Below are 20,976 nucleotides of genomic sequence, written 5' to 3'. Positions count from 1 at the left end.
TCACATAGAGAATTCAGATGTCTGACTTATCCTTTTTTTTTTTTTTTTTTTTTTTTTTTTAAAGGAGAATTTTAACAACAACTCTGCCTGTTTATGGTAATGATGCTTCAACTTGTTTCTTCTGACACCCAAACCCAAATTCAAAGCATCATTATTCATAAGAAAGAATCTGAATTTCATTGTTTCCAAGCATGGCAAAATTTTGTTGCCATTTATTTTGACAGAATAAAGTGCTCACATGGTCTCTAAGTTAATTTAGCAACATACTACAACTATAGTTAAAAACATTTGAAGACATTTTCAGTGAAAGCCTTCACTTTAAAAAAAAGATAGAACAGTTATTATTTTGAAATATTCCAACATTTATTGTTAAGAACGTGTTATTTCTAAGTTTGCAGGACACTGAGAATGACTTTTTGAGATGTCACCTTTTATTTGAGATTCAGGCAGGCAAGAAAAAAAATCTTTTATTATTTTCTTAGCAACTAATAGATGAGTTTTGTCAAAATGCAGATTCCTGACTGCACTAAAGCTGCAGATGCAAGTACCATGTCATATGGGAAATTTACACAGGGTCAGTCTTTGGAAATGCCAAAAGCATGACAGGATTGCAGACACAATATCATCACTGTATCATTTAATTTATTGTTTAAAACTTTAAATGTATCTGAGTGCTGGCAMCAGCCCACAGTTCATCCCAAAACTAAATACACGTCAGGAAAATCATCACATGCTGCATTGCTAAAGCATTTTAAAAACTCCCCTACTGATAAAAATCAAGAAAAAAAAAACAGTGGGGAGGGGAGCAGAGAAGCTTCATCATATTTTTAAAAAGTGAAAGAATAGCTTTCTAAAAATGCACTTAATAAAGGGGAAATAGTCAAGGTAGACAAAGGCAGTTACTCTTTTGCACAGATATTAGTCAGAAAAATAACCCTTTGCCTTAGGCAAACAATCATTAAAGGTTTTGCATCCCACTTCAGAGACAGAYGCAAGTGCTGACATGCTTTGTGGACCTAATTAGCAGGCCTAAGTCTTAATGCAAAGAGGGAACTGAAAAAATAATACAGTAAAAAAAGCTCAAACTGAGAAAGAAAACGTTTCCAAGTAAGATGATAGTTAACATGGAAACAGAAATATTGAGGGGAAAAGGAAATCCTGTATCATCTGTACATCAGGATTAGATGATCATTTAAACATGTGTGTATATATATGCACATATATATACATACACAAATATACATATAAATGCTTGATTTCAACCAYAAGAAGAGTCAGTATGTGCCAGCTGATATTTTATGGTCTACATTACAAATGACATCAGGCTAAATGAATGTAATGATGCCTTTTGGCCTTACATCCTGGGCATGAAAGAAATAGGACAGGATACTGAGTGCGCAGCACTTGTTTAACAGTGTCTTGCAGCTGCTACAGGTGTAGCTTGGTCTATGAGCAGCTTTTTTGTCAAAAGACTACTCAGTCAAAGCTCAAAATTCACATGATGAGCCTACACAGATGAATAAGAAGCATGAAAAAATATATTGCAGCAACTACTTTTGATAGAATTTGCAACTTTGTTCTGCATGTCAAGTATTTTACTTGGTATTCCTCAAAAATGAATATTGAAAAGGTGGTACTTTTCCTCGTAGGAGACATAATAATACCAAGCTTATTCCATGGCTCTGGGTAGACAAGTTTCCAAGAAGTACCAAAGCCAATTCTGCAGTCATTTTGGTGAATAAGTACTATTCAGTAGATAGCATTGTCCATAATGTAATGCACAATACTCACTGCGAGTGTGCATCCCTGCGTAAAAGTTACTTGCTATAAATAAATCAGCAAGATTAATTTGGGTGTCCATATCTCAGCTGAAGCCTAATATTCTTGGAATAATATTTCCTGCCCTCCAGTACAGACAGAAAATTTCATGCTGAGCTCAAGAATATTTCCCAAAATAAAACATCACTTTTTTTCTAGAAAAAGACTTTCTTTGAACAAAGCTGAATGACCCCAAGAGGAACAATTCCTTTAAAATAAATAACAACTTATAGAGTATTCATTAGAGAAGAGAGGAATGCAAAGAAAGGTTTTCAGCCTGGGCTTCCATATTCCTGATTAGCGCTGTAGGCATAAATAACTGGTTAAGTTATTTTACATTTTTGTGAATCCTTCTGAATCTAACAGGAATGTTCATCTGGATGAAACAAAATCACTTTTTTTAAATCTTAATTTTTCATGGAAAGAGAAAATATACTTTGTCAAGTTCCAGCGGCAGTCTTGAAACATGAAAAAGYATGCAAGATGAACAACAGCAACAACAGAGATTTCTTTATAAAAGATAATTTTTAAGCTTTTTAAGTCTACTATACAGACTTCTTGTGAAAAGCAGTAATTATAATCCTGCCCAAACCTCTGTTYGTGCTTAATCACAGGCTCAACTTTGAAGTACTCTTACATTGCAGAGTATGCAATCCTCTACTGCACATCTACAGTCTGGTTATGCTGCTTCTTAGYATCACTGACTTGGCTGACCAACAACTTGCTGCAAAATGTCTATCAAAGCAATCAGCACAGATATAACTGTAGAAATGATTTTTTTTYTTTATTAGACATTGTCAGTTGTTACTGATTAAACCTATGAACACAAAACATTCAACCTCACCGACCACCTAGATTTCAYGGACAGATATACAGCAGATAGATGCTTAGCAATTCTACTTTGAGGTTTAATAAATCACTTCCACTTCTATAGAGAATTTCTCTGAAACAAAAGTCTACCTTCAAAGAAATCTTCACTATCACAATCGTAATTTTTATTATTCCTGCAACTGATTGATCATCCTCAAGAATATATAATATGAGGAAACAGTCACTTACTTTGACTTGTGTTACTTTAAATCTACTATATCAAAGCAATAATACAGAATATTCATATACATGGCTGATCTTTAGATCCTCTCATTTGCTGCTGGGACAATAATCATGCTACCCAGGTATACAAATCATTAAGGCACTCCAGAACTATGCAACTGGAAAAAATCTCTAGCATCTGCACCCCTGTGCAGTTGGCAAGTTGACATGCACTGGAAAAGCCACCTCAGTAGAACTGGGGTAAGAGTTGGGGTAACATCACAGGTGTTAAAGTTTTCCAAAGTGGGAAGTGATTTAAGACCACCACAACCTGTATGTGTGGCACTAGTCTGGCCCCATTGTCTTCCACCTAGGTACCAGGTTAGTGGTGTCCATGTGCTTCCATGTCACTGGCCAAGAAGGAGGTCTAGTGACATTCTTTAGACAAACCAACTGAGCATCCTTTCCACAGTTTTAAGACAGCCTCATCTATGAGTCTGTGATCCCATGAGCTGGTGCAACCACAGGACTGGAACGAGGCAGCGGCCTGACAAGGGCATAGACTCGCCCATTAACAGCACCGCTGTGGTTAGAGAGACAGAACTGTTGATTTATCCTGTAGGCAGTAGTGCMTTTTGCTGCTTGGGCATTGTCCAAAAGCTTTTTGACAGCACACTCAAATGATGCAGACAACTCCCAAAGCAGGTATTCACACGAGGAAGGGGCTGCAGCATCCCTCTGCTTCGGTGCAGCTTCCAAAGCCTCTGCATCACAGTACTGCGCCAGAGGGCAATTGTGCCAGCTCGAACACATCTGTCCATCAACTGACAAATGATCTAGGTGAGACAAGAAGTGATGAACATCCTTGATGGTACATACATGTTCAGTGTGAGCTGTTCCTTAACCAAGGAGCTTGCCTAAACCAAGGAGCTCTGCTGTGTTTTTTAGCATGAGAAGCGTTGTAAGAGTAAGGCTAAAATCCTTTGGGACACAACAATTGATAGGAACTAAACGAACTTGGAAAAAAAAAAAAAAAGAAAGCCTATTTCTAGTTAAATATCTTAATAGAGAAAAAGAAAGGAAATGTCTATCCTTTGAACTGTTCCTTGGAAGGGCTATATATAAGTGTAAGCAAGTGTAATATAAAATACATAGATGAACAAGCAATCTCTCCTTCAAAGAAGCTTCCTTTCCCATCAGGCCTGTCAACAGCCAGCCAGCAAATGGCTGAAAAAGACAGCAATAATATGTTGCAGTTCACAGATATCATGCCATCTTCAAGTGAATGTACAGATAAATGTTTTCTACATGTCAGATTTTTATTCCTCTAGTCTCATAAGCTGCTTGTCCTCATTTATTCACAGCTGCAACTGATAGATTACTTTAAAAGTTTCCTGCATGTGTTTCTATGTATGCAGTAGGGAAAAAAAATCGTTTTCCCTTATATGGTCATTTAAGAAAAGTTTTTATTTCAGAATAGAATGAATATGTTCAAGTGGGAGAACAATACACGTGCAGCAAACAAAGGGCACAAGCAAAACATTAGGCAAACAATGAAATAATTTTCACAACATCCAGATGAAGACAACTTTTGTTAATCTCCTTTAGCAACATCACAGCAGAGGGAGAGCTGTCCCGGATCAAGCCCGAATTCCACTCAGGATTGTGCAACTGCCATCTGCAAACGAATTACCCTATGAATAGGCCAGTTTATTATTTAAGCAGTGAATTTTGTTGTCATAGCCCCTAGGAGACCAGCCAGGACCCAGACAGCCATGTGAGCTGCTGTACAAACATGTAGTGACCTCTAACCACAAAACCTCTACTGACATATCATACGTTAAGATTGGTATCAGCTTTCTGTTAAGATTTAGAGGGAAATGAGCACAAGTAGCAAGCTCTAAGCTTTACCAAAGCTAAGGGGAAACAGGAAGACACAGCTACCAAAATGTAGAGCTTTGTAAAAACTCACATATCATTTAACTCCTCCCCTTCCTCATGTTTCAAAATGAGCAGKGCAGAGAGGGTGGACAGCCTGGCCTGGCCTCAGCCTGGTGCTACCCCCCAGCACAGAGACCTCCTGCTACAGCAGGTTTTCCTTGGCAAGCAGGGGTGAAACAGTGCCAAAGGAAAGGCAGCCGAGCTCGCTAGCTTGCCTCCACATCGTTCTGGGCCTGCCTTACCCTAGAGAGGCAGAAGCAAATGCTCCCTCATTTGGGAGGAAGGAGAACAAGGTGATTAAAATCTTTTTTTCCTGCCTTTTGACTCAAAGGCCAAAGTTCTGTTTGCTTCCGGTCAATCATGACAACAAGGAAAAAAAATATATACATACATACATATATATATATATATACGTATATATATCATCATCTGTTGCCAGTTACAGGTAGCTTACCAATGTTTACCTTGCTCAGGGCAGGGTCTTCCCTTTCCTTCAGGTCTTCAGCCTGCACCAAAGTTCAGTTAGGTGAATGAGTGGAATTAGATGGGCAGGTGTGCGTGTGGAAAGTTATACAGTCAGGCACATGCAGCAGTTCTGATTTTAGGGAGCTAATGATAGCTGTGACAGAATACCCAGAGACCCAAATCATAGATATCTGCTTGCCTGAACAGGCTACCTGGCTGATTTCCTTTTTGAATTTGAGAAAGGTAAGCAATAAATATTCAGGGAACAGAGTGATCAGTACTGCATAAAAATGGTGCTGCTCCATTCAAGTTAACGTAAAGCAAAGTCAAGAGGAGTTTAGCCTTTGTCCTAAAGAGCAGTGATATTACTGCACAAGTTATGAGACACACAGACATACTCTGTTTCAGCATTAACCAGCTGATTTCAATGCAACAGCACCAGCTGAAAGAAAACCTGTTGTAGCTTTAGTTACAATCATAAAAGGGTCAGAATTTCACATTATGGACTGAAAGTAGCTTTGTCCTCCTACACCTGAAGCAAGCAAAAGCTAAGTAATAACTGAAGAATTTTGGTGCAGTAATTAACAAAATTAAACAAGTGATTCTCTCGGTTTGTCTTGCTCTTTCATTTTGTAAGAGGAATATCACCCTAAAGGCCTTTACAGGAACATGTGCAAGCAGGGCTGGGGAACTCAAACCCACATGCTCCTCCYGGGGCAAGCAAATGCTAACTGATTCCCCATCTTAAAGGCTATCAGCCCCCTACTGTGTCCTGATTTTTAATYGGAAGAAAATGATTTAATAAAACAAACACTGAACCATTCTGGTCCAAAATCATTGCCTCTCTTGTTGACACAATTCAGCTTGCAGGAGGACAAAGATGTTAGTTTGCCCTCTAACAACATCGGGGGTGGGGAAAAAACACTAAAGAAAAAAAAAAAACCAAAACACATCACCCACAAAAACACCCAAATAGCAGAAAGCTTGTTTTCCTTTGCTCTCTAGACTTTTGTTCCTCTGGCACATTAGGAATATATCTGTTGTTGGATTACTCAACGGACAACACGTACAAAGCCTAAAGGGCGCTCACAGCATCGTGCGTGCATTAACAGCCATAACAGTAGCGCAATACTCCGTTATGGGTTTTAAGAGCCCCAACTGGCAAAGTGATAGGAAACTGTAGTGTCTTCGCCTTACCAGCAAAGGAGTGGCAGCCTGCTGTGTTCAGCTCCTGCGCAGCTCTGCCTATAGCAAAGGACACTGTGCTCCCATTCTACCTTTCTGAACAGCAATGCTGTGTTATTGCATAAGTGAGATCTTTGCTTAAGATCTTTGCCATAGCACTTCTACGGTTATGAAGGATTGAAGACTTGCAGACAAGTATTGCAGGACTGAAAAATTTGCATATTGATCTAAGTTCTGCCTACACACCTGCAGCACTGCACTCGAGATCTCTTCGTAATACATCCTAACATTGTCTCAGCTTGCTGTGGGTTAGAGGGAACAGCTAGAGCTAGGAGCACGAGCTGCAGCAAAAACAGTTTTCACACTTGTAACCAACAGCTTTCTTTTCTCATTATCACTCTGCAGAAGCCATCTTTCATCTTAGATCATCTACATAAAAGCAAAAAGCCAGAACAAAATACATGGGTTTATCAAGAACTAAATGTAGCAGGCCAAACATTTCTCCAAGTGTATTTCTGTTCATCCTAGTATAATTAACCGTAGATCAGCAAATCCACTGTGTTTAGAGTCTGTCCAAAGTTGAGTAAAATGGATTTTTTTTCCTCCTCCTGATTTTCAATACTTTTATTTGGTGTTTACAAAACACAACCAAATACTGAGGATTGCAGTGATGACTTCCARAAGCTAGCCATAGATTTATAGTCTGTCCTTTAGGATTACTGTAACAAATTCTTATTTCTTTCCCYATCAGGGAAAGTGAGATTAGTATTTTCCCTGTTGTTTCACAGGATAGATTTAGAGTAAATACATTTTTCAGTACACTCAGACATCACTGGAGTGAAGCTCCTATAACTCTTTAAGAAAAACAACAGACGCTGCCTACCTAAAGAGGATAAAGCTGGATGAATTATTCAAACAAGTTTGCCACCTATACTTACAGGTGGTAAAATTGGACTGATGATTCCAGCTGAAAATACCTTGATACAAGAAGCCRATGTCACTATGGTAAGTTTACCTACACTGGGTCATAAGAACAGGCTATCAAGGCTTTCTACTCCCGAGSGATCACAAGGGCAGTAAGTAACAGCATTCTATCAGGAAGAAAAGGAAGATCAGACACGCAAAGCCCAGTTATAAATACTAGAACTATCCATTGTTCAGTGAAGAGCGGTTTTCATAAAGCCAGTGATTCTGTTTTTCCATGAAGCCTATTATTTCACACACTTTTCCATGCTTGAGCAAGTAATTCTTTCAATGTGTGTAATGAAGCAATACTTATTTTGCAACTGGACAGAGTGTTTGTAATGGACCATTTCTGTTTACTTGCACATATGCCCACCTCCTCTCTCCTTATGCAACATCAAGGTTAAGAAGGTTGTGACAACCTACAGTTTTTAGAATACTACATGCATTGGGCACCAAGCTCTTTGCAGTGCTTCTTTTTGTTGTTTTCAATAAGCAACAAAAAGGAGCTGTCTGTTCTGTATCTTGTCAGTAACTATCATCAAAAAAATATGAAAATCAGGTAACAGTTCAAAGGGGGGGGGAGAATAAGTAAAACCACTAAAGCCTTGCTCCTGAACACTGATGAGGAAGCAGGAAGATCCATTGAAAAGGACTTTCAGTTAAATCACATGACCATGTCTGCACATTATGTATAATTTTTCAAGAATTCATGATATGGTGTTAAAATCTTTGAGCACAATACATCCTAGAATTACATTCTTCTTGGCATTAGTGCCATTTTTGCACTGCTGAGGAATCATTACAAGGTTTTCTGTGTACCTACAGCCATTGCTAAATTAAAGGGTCTAACATTATCATTCCAATAYATCCTTTAGAGCTAGGACACTACTACTTCTGTTTCTCTGTTTATAAATTGTCCATATCAAATCACTATCATGGAAGCTTAGAAAAGATTAACAATTCCTGTATTGTTGAGTAATAAGAATTAACCTCATAATACATTTATGTACAAACACAGTATTTTATACTGGACTGTCAAGATTCTCTCTTATTCTAGGTAGGTATTTGTGCAAAATGGCAATGAAGACTTATGTTAATATAATTATTACATGATGAAATTAGAACCCATGATATATCAGATGATTTTCTAGTTAGATGAATGCATGGCTCTGTTCCAAAGAGACTTGATGCTAAAATAAAAAAGCAGTCCCTTCCCTGCCCCAAATCTAAACCAGCTGATAAGAAAGTCAATACAGGACAGCCCTCTGCTCCTGGCTATTAGAGACAGGGTGCTACAACACACCTTCCTGTCATGCCTGGTGTTGCAGGTAACCCCTCCCCTCTTCCCTTCCCCCCCCCCGCCAGTGAGCCTCTACTTCACTCTCCTTTCTTGTGCTGGGATATAAGAGTCAAGTTTTACTGAGAATGTGTGAGTGAGGACAGCACTTATTACAGGAGTCCTGATGGTATAAGAACYATAGCATCAACACTTCAGGGTGAAATTCACTCAACAGAAAAATGCATAAAAGCAATGCCCAATTTTGACTTCAAAATTTATACATTAAAAAAGCAAACTCACCAGGGTACAGAAGATGCATTGGCATTGTGCTATCGTTGTCATCTGCTCCACAGGATATTCACCAAGGCAGAGCTTGCAGGACACTAATGGGTCAAGTACCAAGTCCCACGTAGGCCTATATCTTGCTGTAGTCATTGCAGACCAGTCTGAAATAAACAGAGTATTACTTCATCACCTCCTTATGTTGATACTCTATATTTTTGTATACTGCAAACATTGTTAGCTGCTGCCTGTTAGCTATTTGGAAATACAATCAGTGATGGCTAATCTGACAGTTATCAGCATATGCACTAGGCTATGCACTCCTGCCTGATACCGTATGCAGGCGGAAAGATGAAAGCAGAAGGAAAAGGATGTAATACACTGATAAAGTATGTAGAGAGCAAGCAGGAAAAATTAAGTCACAGACTAACTTTACACACTAAATATCTCACTCCCAATTTTGGCCATTTTTCCCACTAGTTATTATCTATCTTTCACACATATTGATTAACCATTCCTTAAAATACATTGCTTAAAGTTCTCACCTTCCACCCAGGTCAGATTTAGAGTATCCTTCATGAATCAAGCATCTATTATGCCATTTCTCCAGCCTGATGATACTGCAACTGGCCAAAGCAGACAGATGTTTTTGTTACTAAGAGCCTGGCACATTGATCAGTTTTGCTAGGTTAATTTTAGAAAGAATGATGAATATGCATATCCTCATAATTTCCTAGCCTGCAGTTTTCTCATGACTCCTGCTATATGCTGACGGCACAGCTTTGTTGCTGAAACAACTGAGGCAAATGCAAACATAAATGTAAGCTTTATTTAATACCAGATGCKATATACCTATATATCACCCTCAAGACAGCAATAAGATAGAACCATGTTGTATACTAGACATTAGGGCTTAGGGGTCAGATGGAGAGTTGCCAAATGACCATCCAGTGCAGAACATCTGTATTGCCACAAAAGAAGACTACTGTACAAGTTATTTACACATACATGCATCTAGGGTAATCTCTGTAGTATATCCAGTCTTAATACYGTATTAGTATTGTTTTGCCACAATGACACCAATCTTTTAAAAGTAGGAGATCCATATCCTAAGACTGCTAAAGGGTCATCATCTYCCTCCCTACTCTTTCCCTACCAAGATATGCTGGTTCTCCATCTCCCCCATAGAGACTGTGACTACATCAACTGTGGTTACAGTTTTCTTTTATTGGCACTTTCAGAACTTACCCTGCTTACACCTAAGTTACTTTCGTGAACGTCTTAAGACTTCTAGAACTGCAACAAATATCATGACTTATATGCTTTTCAGACTAGGCTTATGCAGACATTCAAAGAAAAGAGGGCTTTTTGCCCCAAACAAATCGCATTGAGAGTTCACAGAAATGTCTGAGTCTTTGATATTCAATTCATTTTGGACATGACTCCACCAAGGTCCCTATAAACTCTCTGAAACAAAGTGAAAATATTATGTGAGCTCTCCATTCAGTCTAACCTATTAGAAAATGCTCTTTAAAAGGTACATACAGGACACCAACAAAGCAGTGCTAAATCATATTTGTAGTGCAGGCATCAGGGAGAAAAAAAGRGAGAAGGGAAATGCTATACAAGATTTCCAGCAATGTTCTGGGTCACCTCCACTGAAAACCGCCACACTAATTCAACACTCTTTCAAAGGAAACATATGAAATAGACCTGAGGAACTACTCATGAATAACTTCTCCCAGTCACCATATGAGACATGCTTAGCAGTCTCAGGAAGGACTTCATGGAAGTCTGACATTGTGATGTGAATTAAAGGCCAAGATTAAGAATATTAGACCACCTTACTGTAAATTACCTCTGCTTTATCTTTTAACACAAAAATCCGCTAAAAACAAGTCTCTCCTTGCAAACTAATYCAACGTTCACAAAAAAGTTCATGAGAAGCAGTGATCAAAATCACTAAAACTAGTCCTCTTTCTATTAATCTGAGTATTCTTTACTTGTCCTGCCTAGTTTATTGCACATTATAGTGTGCTGCTTGCGGCAACAAGCAAAAGAAACTAGATGAACAATGAAGAGGGATCAAATTAAATCAGGGATATACTTGTAGGCAATCAGATCAAGATACTAGCACTGCAGTAACATCTTGTTTYGAAACACTTCTCTTCCTTTGTCTTCTCGTCTCAGTAAAGTTTAATTTCTTTCAAAATAGCATCTCAAAGRCCAGCAGAAACTGCCTACCCAAAGTCAGTATGTAGCCAGTGGCTCCAACTCAGCAATGATAACAGAAAGCAAAAGCAGATTTCCAGGTACAAACAGGAGCAGGCAGCACTACCTCTTTATGCTCACCCTTCTTGCCAAACTTGTCTTCTGCTGAGATCGCAACATATACAGCAGAAGCTGATTACCTGCCTGAATTCATACGTGAACATTAAAATATATAAATAAATACGTAGTTGCTTCCTAAACCACTAACAAGAACTTATCGCACACCATCATAGAAAACAAGACCCATGTTCCCATAATACTTTTTTAAGAAAGTATGTCACTATTTCAAGTGGAGTATGAACAGCAGAAGACAACATTGTTTCATTTTACACTTTCCACTTCAGTCTACAGAAGTCATATATACAGATTTGTTACAACCTGAATTACTTAMTAAATCTAGTTTAAGATGGTCTTTGGTTTTAGTAATGAAATATTGCATTCACTAGCAAAGTAAAGAAATACCTGTTGCCACTGATGGCATTCAAGGAAGAGAGCAAAGGTCTGTCAACTAGCCTGCAGAAAAATATCACAGAACATCTACCACTTCTCAGTGAGTACATCTGTTGCATATTCCTGTACAGGAATACACAAGCATTAAACTTCTCAGAGCACAGAGAATTTGCAAAATATGACAATATGGCATAATTTCTAGAGCAGCATCCCAGCGAAAGCTGAGAATAGGAATCATAGGAAATAGCTTATGTAAGTTTATTCAGCACTATCTTTTCATACAAAATCAGCAGGCTGACTATATAATTCTGCAAATGCACGTGTTCTCCATGTGCACATAAAAAGGAACCATTGCACAAAGAGATGAAGGTGACTAAAGTTTTGTTGTTGGAACAATATGTTAATTTATTTAAAATATAACTGTTATGCATTATAGAAGATGGAAAGAGAGGGAAAAGGAACCTTTTATTATTTCCATACAACAATTAACAACTTAAGACTTAACATGAAGATAAACTGCAATGCTGGGTTGTAACCCACTTAAGTTTTGGCTTATGTACACAGATAAGTAAGAAAAAATTAGCAGACTGGTCCTTGATAAATCAAGGATAGAACCATCCTTTCTTTCCTCCCAGGCTCCTGACAGTTGAAAAAAGTATGAGGCAAAAACAGAAATAATGTGATTTTTTGTTCCATGCAAGTTCAAGAAATTAGAGTATGATTTTTTATTGCAACTATGGCACTGTAAAGTCAAACTGCATTAAGCTAACACTGCATTGATATATGACTACCTAGGTGAGTAAGAAGTGGCTAAAAAAATACACTTGAATTTGTTGTACACAGTGTGCTTTGACTAACASGCCAATTTCCTGAAGCAAATCTTGTTACAGTTTGCAGCAGAACTTAGTTTAGTTTTATAACAAAAGTGAATTTCATTTCTCAAATCAAACACTGAACAAGGGCTTCAGAGTCCTTTCCTCCAAGACAGGTAGTTAATCACGTGCAGCTCAAGTCACCTGCTTTAAGATGTTTTCATAATTTAAGGCTACATTTACTGACATACTACGGAAAGCACCTCTTTCAGAAATCAAAGAAAAGTGATCAAAGGAATCCCATTTAAATAGGATTTAAAAATTGGTTTTCATTCCTATTGTCCCTCTTTGTCAAAGTAGTTATAGTTAAAATAATCCAGGCTACATTACTTCCAAAAAGAAATCAAACACACTTGCTACAGAAAGCAATCTCTACAGTTTCTTCAAATATTTTGCTTATATAAAAGGAAAAAAAAAATGCCCATTTTTAAAGCGCATCCACCTGCACAACACTATATTGCACTCTGCAAATGGCACTGGCTGTCACATCTATAAAGTCAGTAATTTTGATCCACRGTAATTTAAACAATTCTGAGGCTTACAATATAGCCATAGTTGCAGCCYACAGTGCATGTGAGTTGACAGCTCAAGTTAGCGGAGGACTGTTTATATGACTGAAGTTTGTGGCTGAGGGCTTTCAGTGAGGCTCCTGCCACTCAAACTTGCTTCCCTCTAACAGAGTTCAATCTTGATGCCATTCGCTTAGTTTCTGGGCTTTTCCAGGGTTTCTAAGTAAAATTATATAGCTAGGGAAATACAGAAGAAGCCTAATGACAACATTCACTCTAATCAGTAAGCACTTTTTGCTAATGTTACTAATTTCCACTATGCCACTGTAGCATCGGCTTTCTAATAAGGTCATTTAAAAACCTCCATATAAAATAAAGAATAAGTTCACCCACTAAATAGATTTTATGCTTATAAAAGTTGACAGGCAGACTTAGTAACTCACCTATTACTCAGTTACTTAATGGTTCCTATCACTGACTTATCTTTCTGTCTCAGTATCTTCAAAGAACTACTTGGGAGGTAAAGTAGTATAATCCTGTCTGTTAGATGTCAGGCAAACTAATGCACAAAATACTGGATTTACATAGGTATTTATATGTTTAAGAATACACTTCTTAAGCCTTCACAAGCCTACACTTCCTTGGGTTCCTTGGGTTCCTCAAAYGCCTATCTGTTTAAGGCTCCCTCATAAACCTGATCCAAAAATCCACTGTTGAAGTCCAGCAGGTATTTCTCATCCTTTGAATCTTCAACAATCCCAGCCAGTAAAGCTGGATTTTGTCATCCAAAAGTAATTCAGCAATATGATATACTATGACATAATTGCTTTCAACAGATTCCGCCTGAACAYGAGGGGGAATTTCTTCCCTGTGATAGTGACAGGGCCCTGGCACAGGTTGCCCAGAGAGGTTGTGGAGTCTCCTTCTCTGGAGATCTTCAAGGCCCGCCTGGATACAACCCTGTCTAACATGCTCTAGGTGACCCTACTTGAGCGGGGGGGTTGGACTAGATGATCTCCAGAAGTCCTTACTGATTCTATGATAAGAAACTTCAGCTTATGCAGACCACCATAGCAAATCTTATCTATCATGAGCTCCACAGACCTGGCCTCTATTCTTTAGATCAGCTACCCATCAACTTTGAACTCACCATCTCTGTTGTTACCTTCAAGTTAGCCCATGGCCTGGGCCCTGGATAGAAAGCTACCTAAGAGCTGTGGGACTTCAAGTACTGTCAGTAACTTCAACTTCCTGGCCGATGGAGGCATGTGAGAAACTGGCACTCTCAAGAGTTGACCTCAAACTGTGAAATGAACTCTTCAAGAACCTAGGTCCATCCTATGACTATCTTCTCCTTCAAACACTATGTTTCTTCTCCTTACCTCCTCAACTTATATAACAGCATTACACACCTACATATATACAGGCATAAACTCTTTTTAGAGTTACATTTCAGGAATTCCAATGCCCAAGAAACAAAAAAAGAAAATTAACAGCATATTGGAGCTTTTTCATGCCACTATTGAAAGATGTTACTGACAGGTGCTCAGGTATTGCACCATGAGTGCAACCTACTAGATCGCTTTTAGGACAATCAGTGAGTTGGAGGTTCAAAGTTTTTGTTGAACACCTGATTATGACAGGAGGGCTTTTTTTGTTGTTTTTACTTCTCTTGAGAGGTTGGAAAAGTCTCAAGTGCTCTAGTACACAGTGATAAAGAAAAGGGGGGGGGTGGTAATAACAAGGAATGATGCTTAAAGTCTATATCTAGCTGATGTTTGCTATTCAAGAGATTCTAGGAGCCAGGGCAGCAGAGCACCTCAGGCAACATCTTGGGAAATTTCTGCACCATCCTATTGACTAGCTGTGGGGCTCCAGGCCCTCMCTTCACCTCAGGACACTGTTTCAGCAACCAGAGCAAAAAAGCCCGTAAGACTATTTGAAGCCACTAAGCCAAGATGCTCTAAGCTTTAAAAGAATCTACTTTTATCTCCAAGTAGAAAAATCTTCCTCTTCAGGCTGCACAAAAGCCTGGACGCTGTAGCATAGGTATTTGTTGCCTGGATCTCAACCAATGTGGTTGCAACACAGACATTTCAGAATGGACAGAATGAGACTGTTGGCCTGAAGAGTCAAGAACCCACTAAACCCACATTCCAAACTCCCAGTAATTTCAGCCAATTTCCAATACCAGTTTAGTACAATGAATTGCTGCTTTTGAACACTAAAACTAAGACCAAGTCACAGTCTATGAATTGCACACTTATTAGTGGCAACCACTAAGCCCATATCAAAGTGTGGAAGAACAAAGGTTAAATCCTTAAGAGTTAAAGTGTTTAAACTCCATAAATACTTCAGGAAGAAGTGAAGTGCATCTAGAGTCTAGGGTGTAAGGATTTTCTACATACCAAGAGTGGCACAGCATACACTGTTGTTSTTCTCCACAGATTTCAACAAACTAGAAATACAATATGATTGAGATAYTAGTTTGAGAAAAACAGACCTCTGAGATCAAGCATAGAGATTTAAACGATTTAACATCGGCATCATCAGCAAAAAAAGAACAAGACCTCTGAACAAAACAATCTTTTTTCACTGACCACTGAATACAACAAAAGTGATGTAATCATTCCTGAACGGAGTTATGACATGAATAAGCCTTTCAGCAGATGCTTAAGAAAGTGTTGGCAACAGCCAAGAGACAGAGTGAAAGAGAAACATCCTGTTGATTTCACTTTTTTGGATATCTAAAAGACCAAATCAGAAACAGTCAAACTCATTTTACTGACTGAATGTTTTCAGATTTTGCTCCTACTAACAGAAAGGAAACATGTTACTAAGCTTTCATGTTTACAGGGTTTTCTGTAACTTGTATTCACTACCTTCGTTAAAATATCAAAATCATGGGTACCAATACAGCTAGAGTTTAGCTATGGCTAAATCACAGCAGCTCATGACAAACTTCAAAAACTCAGCTTCCAAATGCCTAGAAATAACTAGCATATATTTAGGTGTCTGTGTCCATCATAGATTAGGACCTCAGTGTACTCAGTGCTATGGCAGAAAAGGCACAGGATTCATCTTACCTAGTTTTTAATACAACTTGCTGTCGTAAATCCTGCTSCAGATATTCACTTGACTCCTAAATTTCTACGTTCCCATTAGTCGTGGATTCCAGGTGTGCTGTCTTGTCTTGTTCTTTAAGTTTAGCAGGCTGTACGGACAGCAGCTCTACTGCTTACTAGCGACCCAGTATTTACCTTCACGCAGACATTGCATTTMAAATATCTTATATCTGAGATTGATTTCCACCCTCTTGCTGGTCCSAACATCCTCACAAAAAAAAAGGCCTAGAGTGGCTTGATCAGACTTCAACACTTCCAAGAGGTCTTAAGATGAGGTAAGGTGAAACCAACCTAAAAAAGACTGGTCTTAACCAAAGATAATTGCAATATAACCATGAAACTCAGCTGCAACAAACTCCGCATGCCAACTGGCAGGAGAGGTTGCTCACTGCTTTCTAGCTTAGGATGGCAAGAGTAATAAGGACACAGACACTTTCCCTGTGCTCTCAGTTAACATTTTATTATTGTTTTCYAGAAACCAGTAAGTGGTCCACTCAAAAACATCTGCTTCTTTTTCTTCCATGCCCTCCACCGTTTTCCTAGTTTTTGATTTTTCTCTTCCCCATCCCTACCCTGTTCTCACTTCCTCCTATTCTTTCCCTCCTCCCTGATTACAGGAACTGAGGAATTAGCATGCCCTTTGAGCAGCCTGCACAACAATAAGTTGTCAAGGAGCAGTTTGAAACTTTAACATACTGCAAGGATTTTCTTCTTGACAGTTGGCTCTCTTAGAACAGCTATGTTTACACAAAGCCCAAATAACACCAAGCTTTAGCTCCGTGGGTTTTTTCCCCTCTGTTAAAGGGGGGGAGGGAGGGAAGATAAAAGTCTTGGAAGCTCAAAGGTATAAACCATATTCAAAGCTGTATCAAATTATTCAAAAAGTAGAAAGATGAGCAAGGGGAGTACAGTCCCATGACTCTGTCCTGGTTCCAGCTCTGTGATGCTTGAAGAAAACAGCTGAGCAAGTCTCTCTGCTCCCCTAGTTAAAAGGGGATAAAAATAGTCTTTTACCTTGTAACTCTGTAGCAACATGTGTGCTTAGTGTTATGGCAAAATACTCAGTGCTGTATTTGCATAACACTTCAGATGTCTCAGATGAAGGAGCAGAGTACTTAAATGAAGAAAAACAAACATCTCCCCACCACAAAATCCTCTTATTATCTCGCTTGCCTAATACCAACAGAGCTCGCATCATGACAACAGCTCACATCCTAGCTGTAAGACAACACATATACAAGTACCATCCCTTTGTACTCTACAACTGTACCTAGAAGACATTCCTACACTTGAAAAACAGCATTCATGACAGTAGGAAGAAACAGTGTTAGCTCACCACAGTTAACTTTGTTCCTGTGGCTCAATAATAACAACTGAATTCCAGGTAGATATTTGTTAAAGATAGCATTTATCAAAGCTTGGTTTGGACAGTGGGTTCTCAGTTTTATACCACAGCTTTGCCCTTCAGAGATTAGGGCAGGATTTCTCCTTGTTCTGAAGAGTTCACCTCCACTGACAATGTTAAGAGGGAGAAGAATGAACACAGCATGTGTAGTCAATAGGACTAGTAAGAAAACATTGCCAGAGTACAAGAGAAAAGGAAATTTCATAGAAAGAGGGAAAATTCATAGAAAAGTTTTCTGCACTGATTAAAGCCATCTAGAAAACAAAGAAAATCTAAATGTACAATTAATCTAAATGCATAGGATGCTGCATTGTTTTGAATATACAGTTCTACTGCTTGTCTGCAGAACTAATCGCTTCTATAATACTATATCACAAAACTCATCATTTAAGACTCAGAATTCCCCTTCCAGTCTTCAGTGGACAGGAAAATTCAGTAGATTTGAATTAGATGTTATAGTATATAAATTCTCTTACCAGGTCAGTATGATACACTAGACTGAGCAAAAGGAGAGCCCTAGGATAGGTTTCTGCCTACCTGAAATAGTCACCTTATTGTTGGGGCCTGGAAAAAGCAGCTTTTCCAAGAGATAATTGTCAATGGAAGGCAAGTGAGTTTGAAGGCCTTCAGGGGCCTTAGTTATCTCAGTTAAAGGAGGTGGAAGGCACATGTGTRCATGCATGCACACATGCACCATCATCCTTCAGGAGAAATTCCTCACAATAAGCCTACTTAAATTTAGTCCTGTGCAAGACTGAATTCAAGAACAAGAAAAAAGTATTTTCCTCTGAAGTGCTGATGAAGCCCTGATACAGTGTGCTCTGCACATCCTGCCAACGTTATCTAGTACAATCAACAGCACTAGTTACTCAGTTTCTCTTCATACAGTGTCATATTCTCAAACCTTTTCTTCCTTCTGTTATCTATTACCCATTTTTGATTTTACTCATCTAACCAAATAATCAGTCGTTTGTATCATCTGACGTTTCTTACGATACAAATAACTTCTCGAAACCATCCCTTCTTTCACCTATCAGCACACATTTTACAACAAACTTCTGACCTGACAAATCTGACAACTCAGGATTCAGATATCTAAGTCCCTCTCTCCCTATGCTCTTCAACTCCTATTGCTTGTTTGTCCCGATCATTCTAAGAGCTTTTATCCTCTCCTTCCCTGTACATACTGTTGCTGCTCCTGCTACTGCCCTCTTCCCATCACATCTTCTTAAGCCTCACCTCTGCTGCACACGCTAAGCGAGTCAAGGTACCCTACAGCCAAAGAGGAAAGGTCAGATTGTCCATCCAGGGAACTAGCTTGGGATGAATTTTCCTTCCTTCTCCAGGAGAAAGGCATTTTGCCTCTCTTAGCACTGTGGTAACAGTTTTAACTATRTTGTGGTCTCTTTTAGTATCTCAGCCACATTAGCCTGCTGTACAAAGTGTTGTTTCCAAGTTTCCTTCTGCATGTTACAGGATTACATGTTCCATACACATTTTTCCAAATCATGTCCTGATGCGGCATTCAACCAGTATATGTCCAGACAACAAAATTATATAGAAAATTGTCACTGCCATGTGACAACATCACTAGGAACAGATGCCAATCAAAATGCTATTGTAGCAAGAGTCAGATGTTTAATTTGATCTAGTTTCCTATCTTACTGATTTGTCCTGGTCAAGTTTCTTTCAAGAAAATCCAACGAAAATTCTTGACTTTGATTAGTGTAACCACTAAGACTAAAAAAGAAAACATGATGCAACGGTTTGAATATTACTTAAATTCAAGAATTCTGCACTAAAAAAAAAAAAGCCACAAATTTGCTGCATAACTTTGAGCAACTCAGTTTACTTATGCCTCATGGACAGAGGCACAAGCTGGCTACCAYCAGGTAGGCTAGAGGGCACGTGTACAGCGCATTAACTGCCCATGGGCATATTTTCCTTCTGTTCTCCTTCTATAGATGGATAGACAGTATTTTCTCTCTATCCAAAGGGCTTATGCATTAACCCCATAACATCAACTTTTGTTCTGATCTTTCACAGCAATAGTACTGCTACATAGTAATGCTACTGAAGAGTAGTGTTTCTTGCATATCAAACAGATTTCTGCACAACACATCTGTTTATTGCAGAGACAGGAAGCACTGTAACACACCGTGTGTGGCCAAAATGATGCATAAGGTATCTGCAAACAGCAAAGGACCAAGTAGTAAGGCATGTACAGAGAGTAGAAAACAAGGGGGAGAAAGGAAAAGGCTCAGGTTTACCATAGTGGAAATGTGCACTTCAGGGCTTCCCAAGCTAGGAGCAATAGGAGCTAGGTCTCTGCTTATTACTCCCAGTTTACATTTAGGTTTTTCCTATACAGGTTAAAGCATAACTTGCTTTTCCTCCTYGATAAAAACCCCTCAAAAACCCTAAAAACTGGTAGTTGTACATTTATACATGGCTTTCACTGCTAATTCATTTTGTAAGGACAGAAGGGAGTAATTAGGATCTTTCACATTTAAGATCTTTCATATTGTGGAAGAGGTTTGGACTGAGTTACCCAAATGGAAATGGTGTTAAAACTGTATGTTTAAAAGGAAAATATCAATTTAGTACAGAATAAATGATCCAAAAATAACTTAATAGAAAAGCTTACTCCAACATGATTTTAGCATAATTTGAATTGTAATAAAAATGTAAGTTGTCTTACATGTCTGGTTAATTAGAGAGAGAGAGAGAGAGAGAGAGAGAGAGAGAGAGAGAGAGGTCATTCACTTTTGCTTTCTACATACCCACATAATTCATCTTGCTAACACAGGAACTTCTCAGGTTCTAGTTAAGGCTTAGCTGTCCTCTCCTCTCTTCTCCCCTTCCCCCCAAAATAAATAAATAAAAAAAAAATGCCTGTGCGTGTAAGCAAAAAACATACTGAAACACAGTCCTCACTGCAGATTCCTTATCTGGATCACGCTAGACACAAAGATAGAAAACGTATTTATGATTTGTTCTTAGCAGTTTTCCAGCACAGAGATCTGATATGCAGCACAAAGTGAGGGAAAATTGAGGAAATTTACTCCTATAAGGAGGAAAAACATTCCTAGAGCTGTTTAAGTCTATAAAATCCCCAAATGATGGGCATACAGAAGAGCTTAAAAAACACAAAAATACAGATCAARGGAAGAAGAGATTTCTTAGGTGAGTCTTGATGGGTTTTAAACAAAGTTAACACTACTAGAATTAAATTTGACTTCCTAAAGAAACAAAATATAGTAGTGACACGTATATTTAAAGCATGGACCCACACAACAATGTACGCCCTAAGCCACCTAGGGAAGAGAGCTCCTATGAGTCCAAGTGATCGATTCATTATCAAAGAGGTTCCTAA

The 20,976-nt window shown here is 38.6% G+C and overlaps 1 protein-coding gene across 3 annotated transcripts in view; it reads right to left on the bottom strand.

The window, feature by feature from the left end:
• RNF144A (ring finger protein 144A) overlaps positions 1-20,976 on the bottom strand; it is a 55,724-nt gene that overhangs the window by 19,344 nt on the left and 15,404 nt on the right. For 2 of the 3 annotated variants that reach the window (XM_085322914.1, XM_085322915.1), the window contains one exon: positions 8,987-9,132. In XM_085322914.1, the coding sequence (XP_085179040.1) occupies positions 8,987-9,132 (146 nt within the window). Of the gene's footprint in view, positions 1-8,986; positions 9,133-9,513; positions 9,651-20,976 lie in introns of those variants that run through there. The other variant, XM_085322913.1, reaches the window with a different exon arrangement.

This window comes from Rhea americana, unplaced genomic scaffold (assembly GCF_003343005.1).
Source record: "Rhea americana isolate MKP2758 unplaced genomic scaffold, rheAme1 scaffold_80, whole genome shotgun sequence".
In the NCBI taxonomy this organism is placed as follows: Eukaryota; Metazoa; Chordata; class Aves; order Rheiformes; family Rheidae; genus Rhea; species Rhea americana.
Note: the sequence above shows the minus strand (reverse complement) of the source record. Positions and strands in the feature narration are given on the sequence as shown.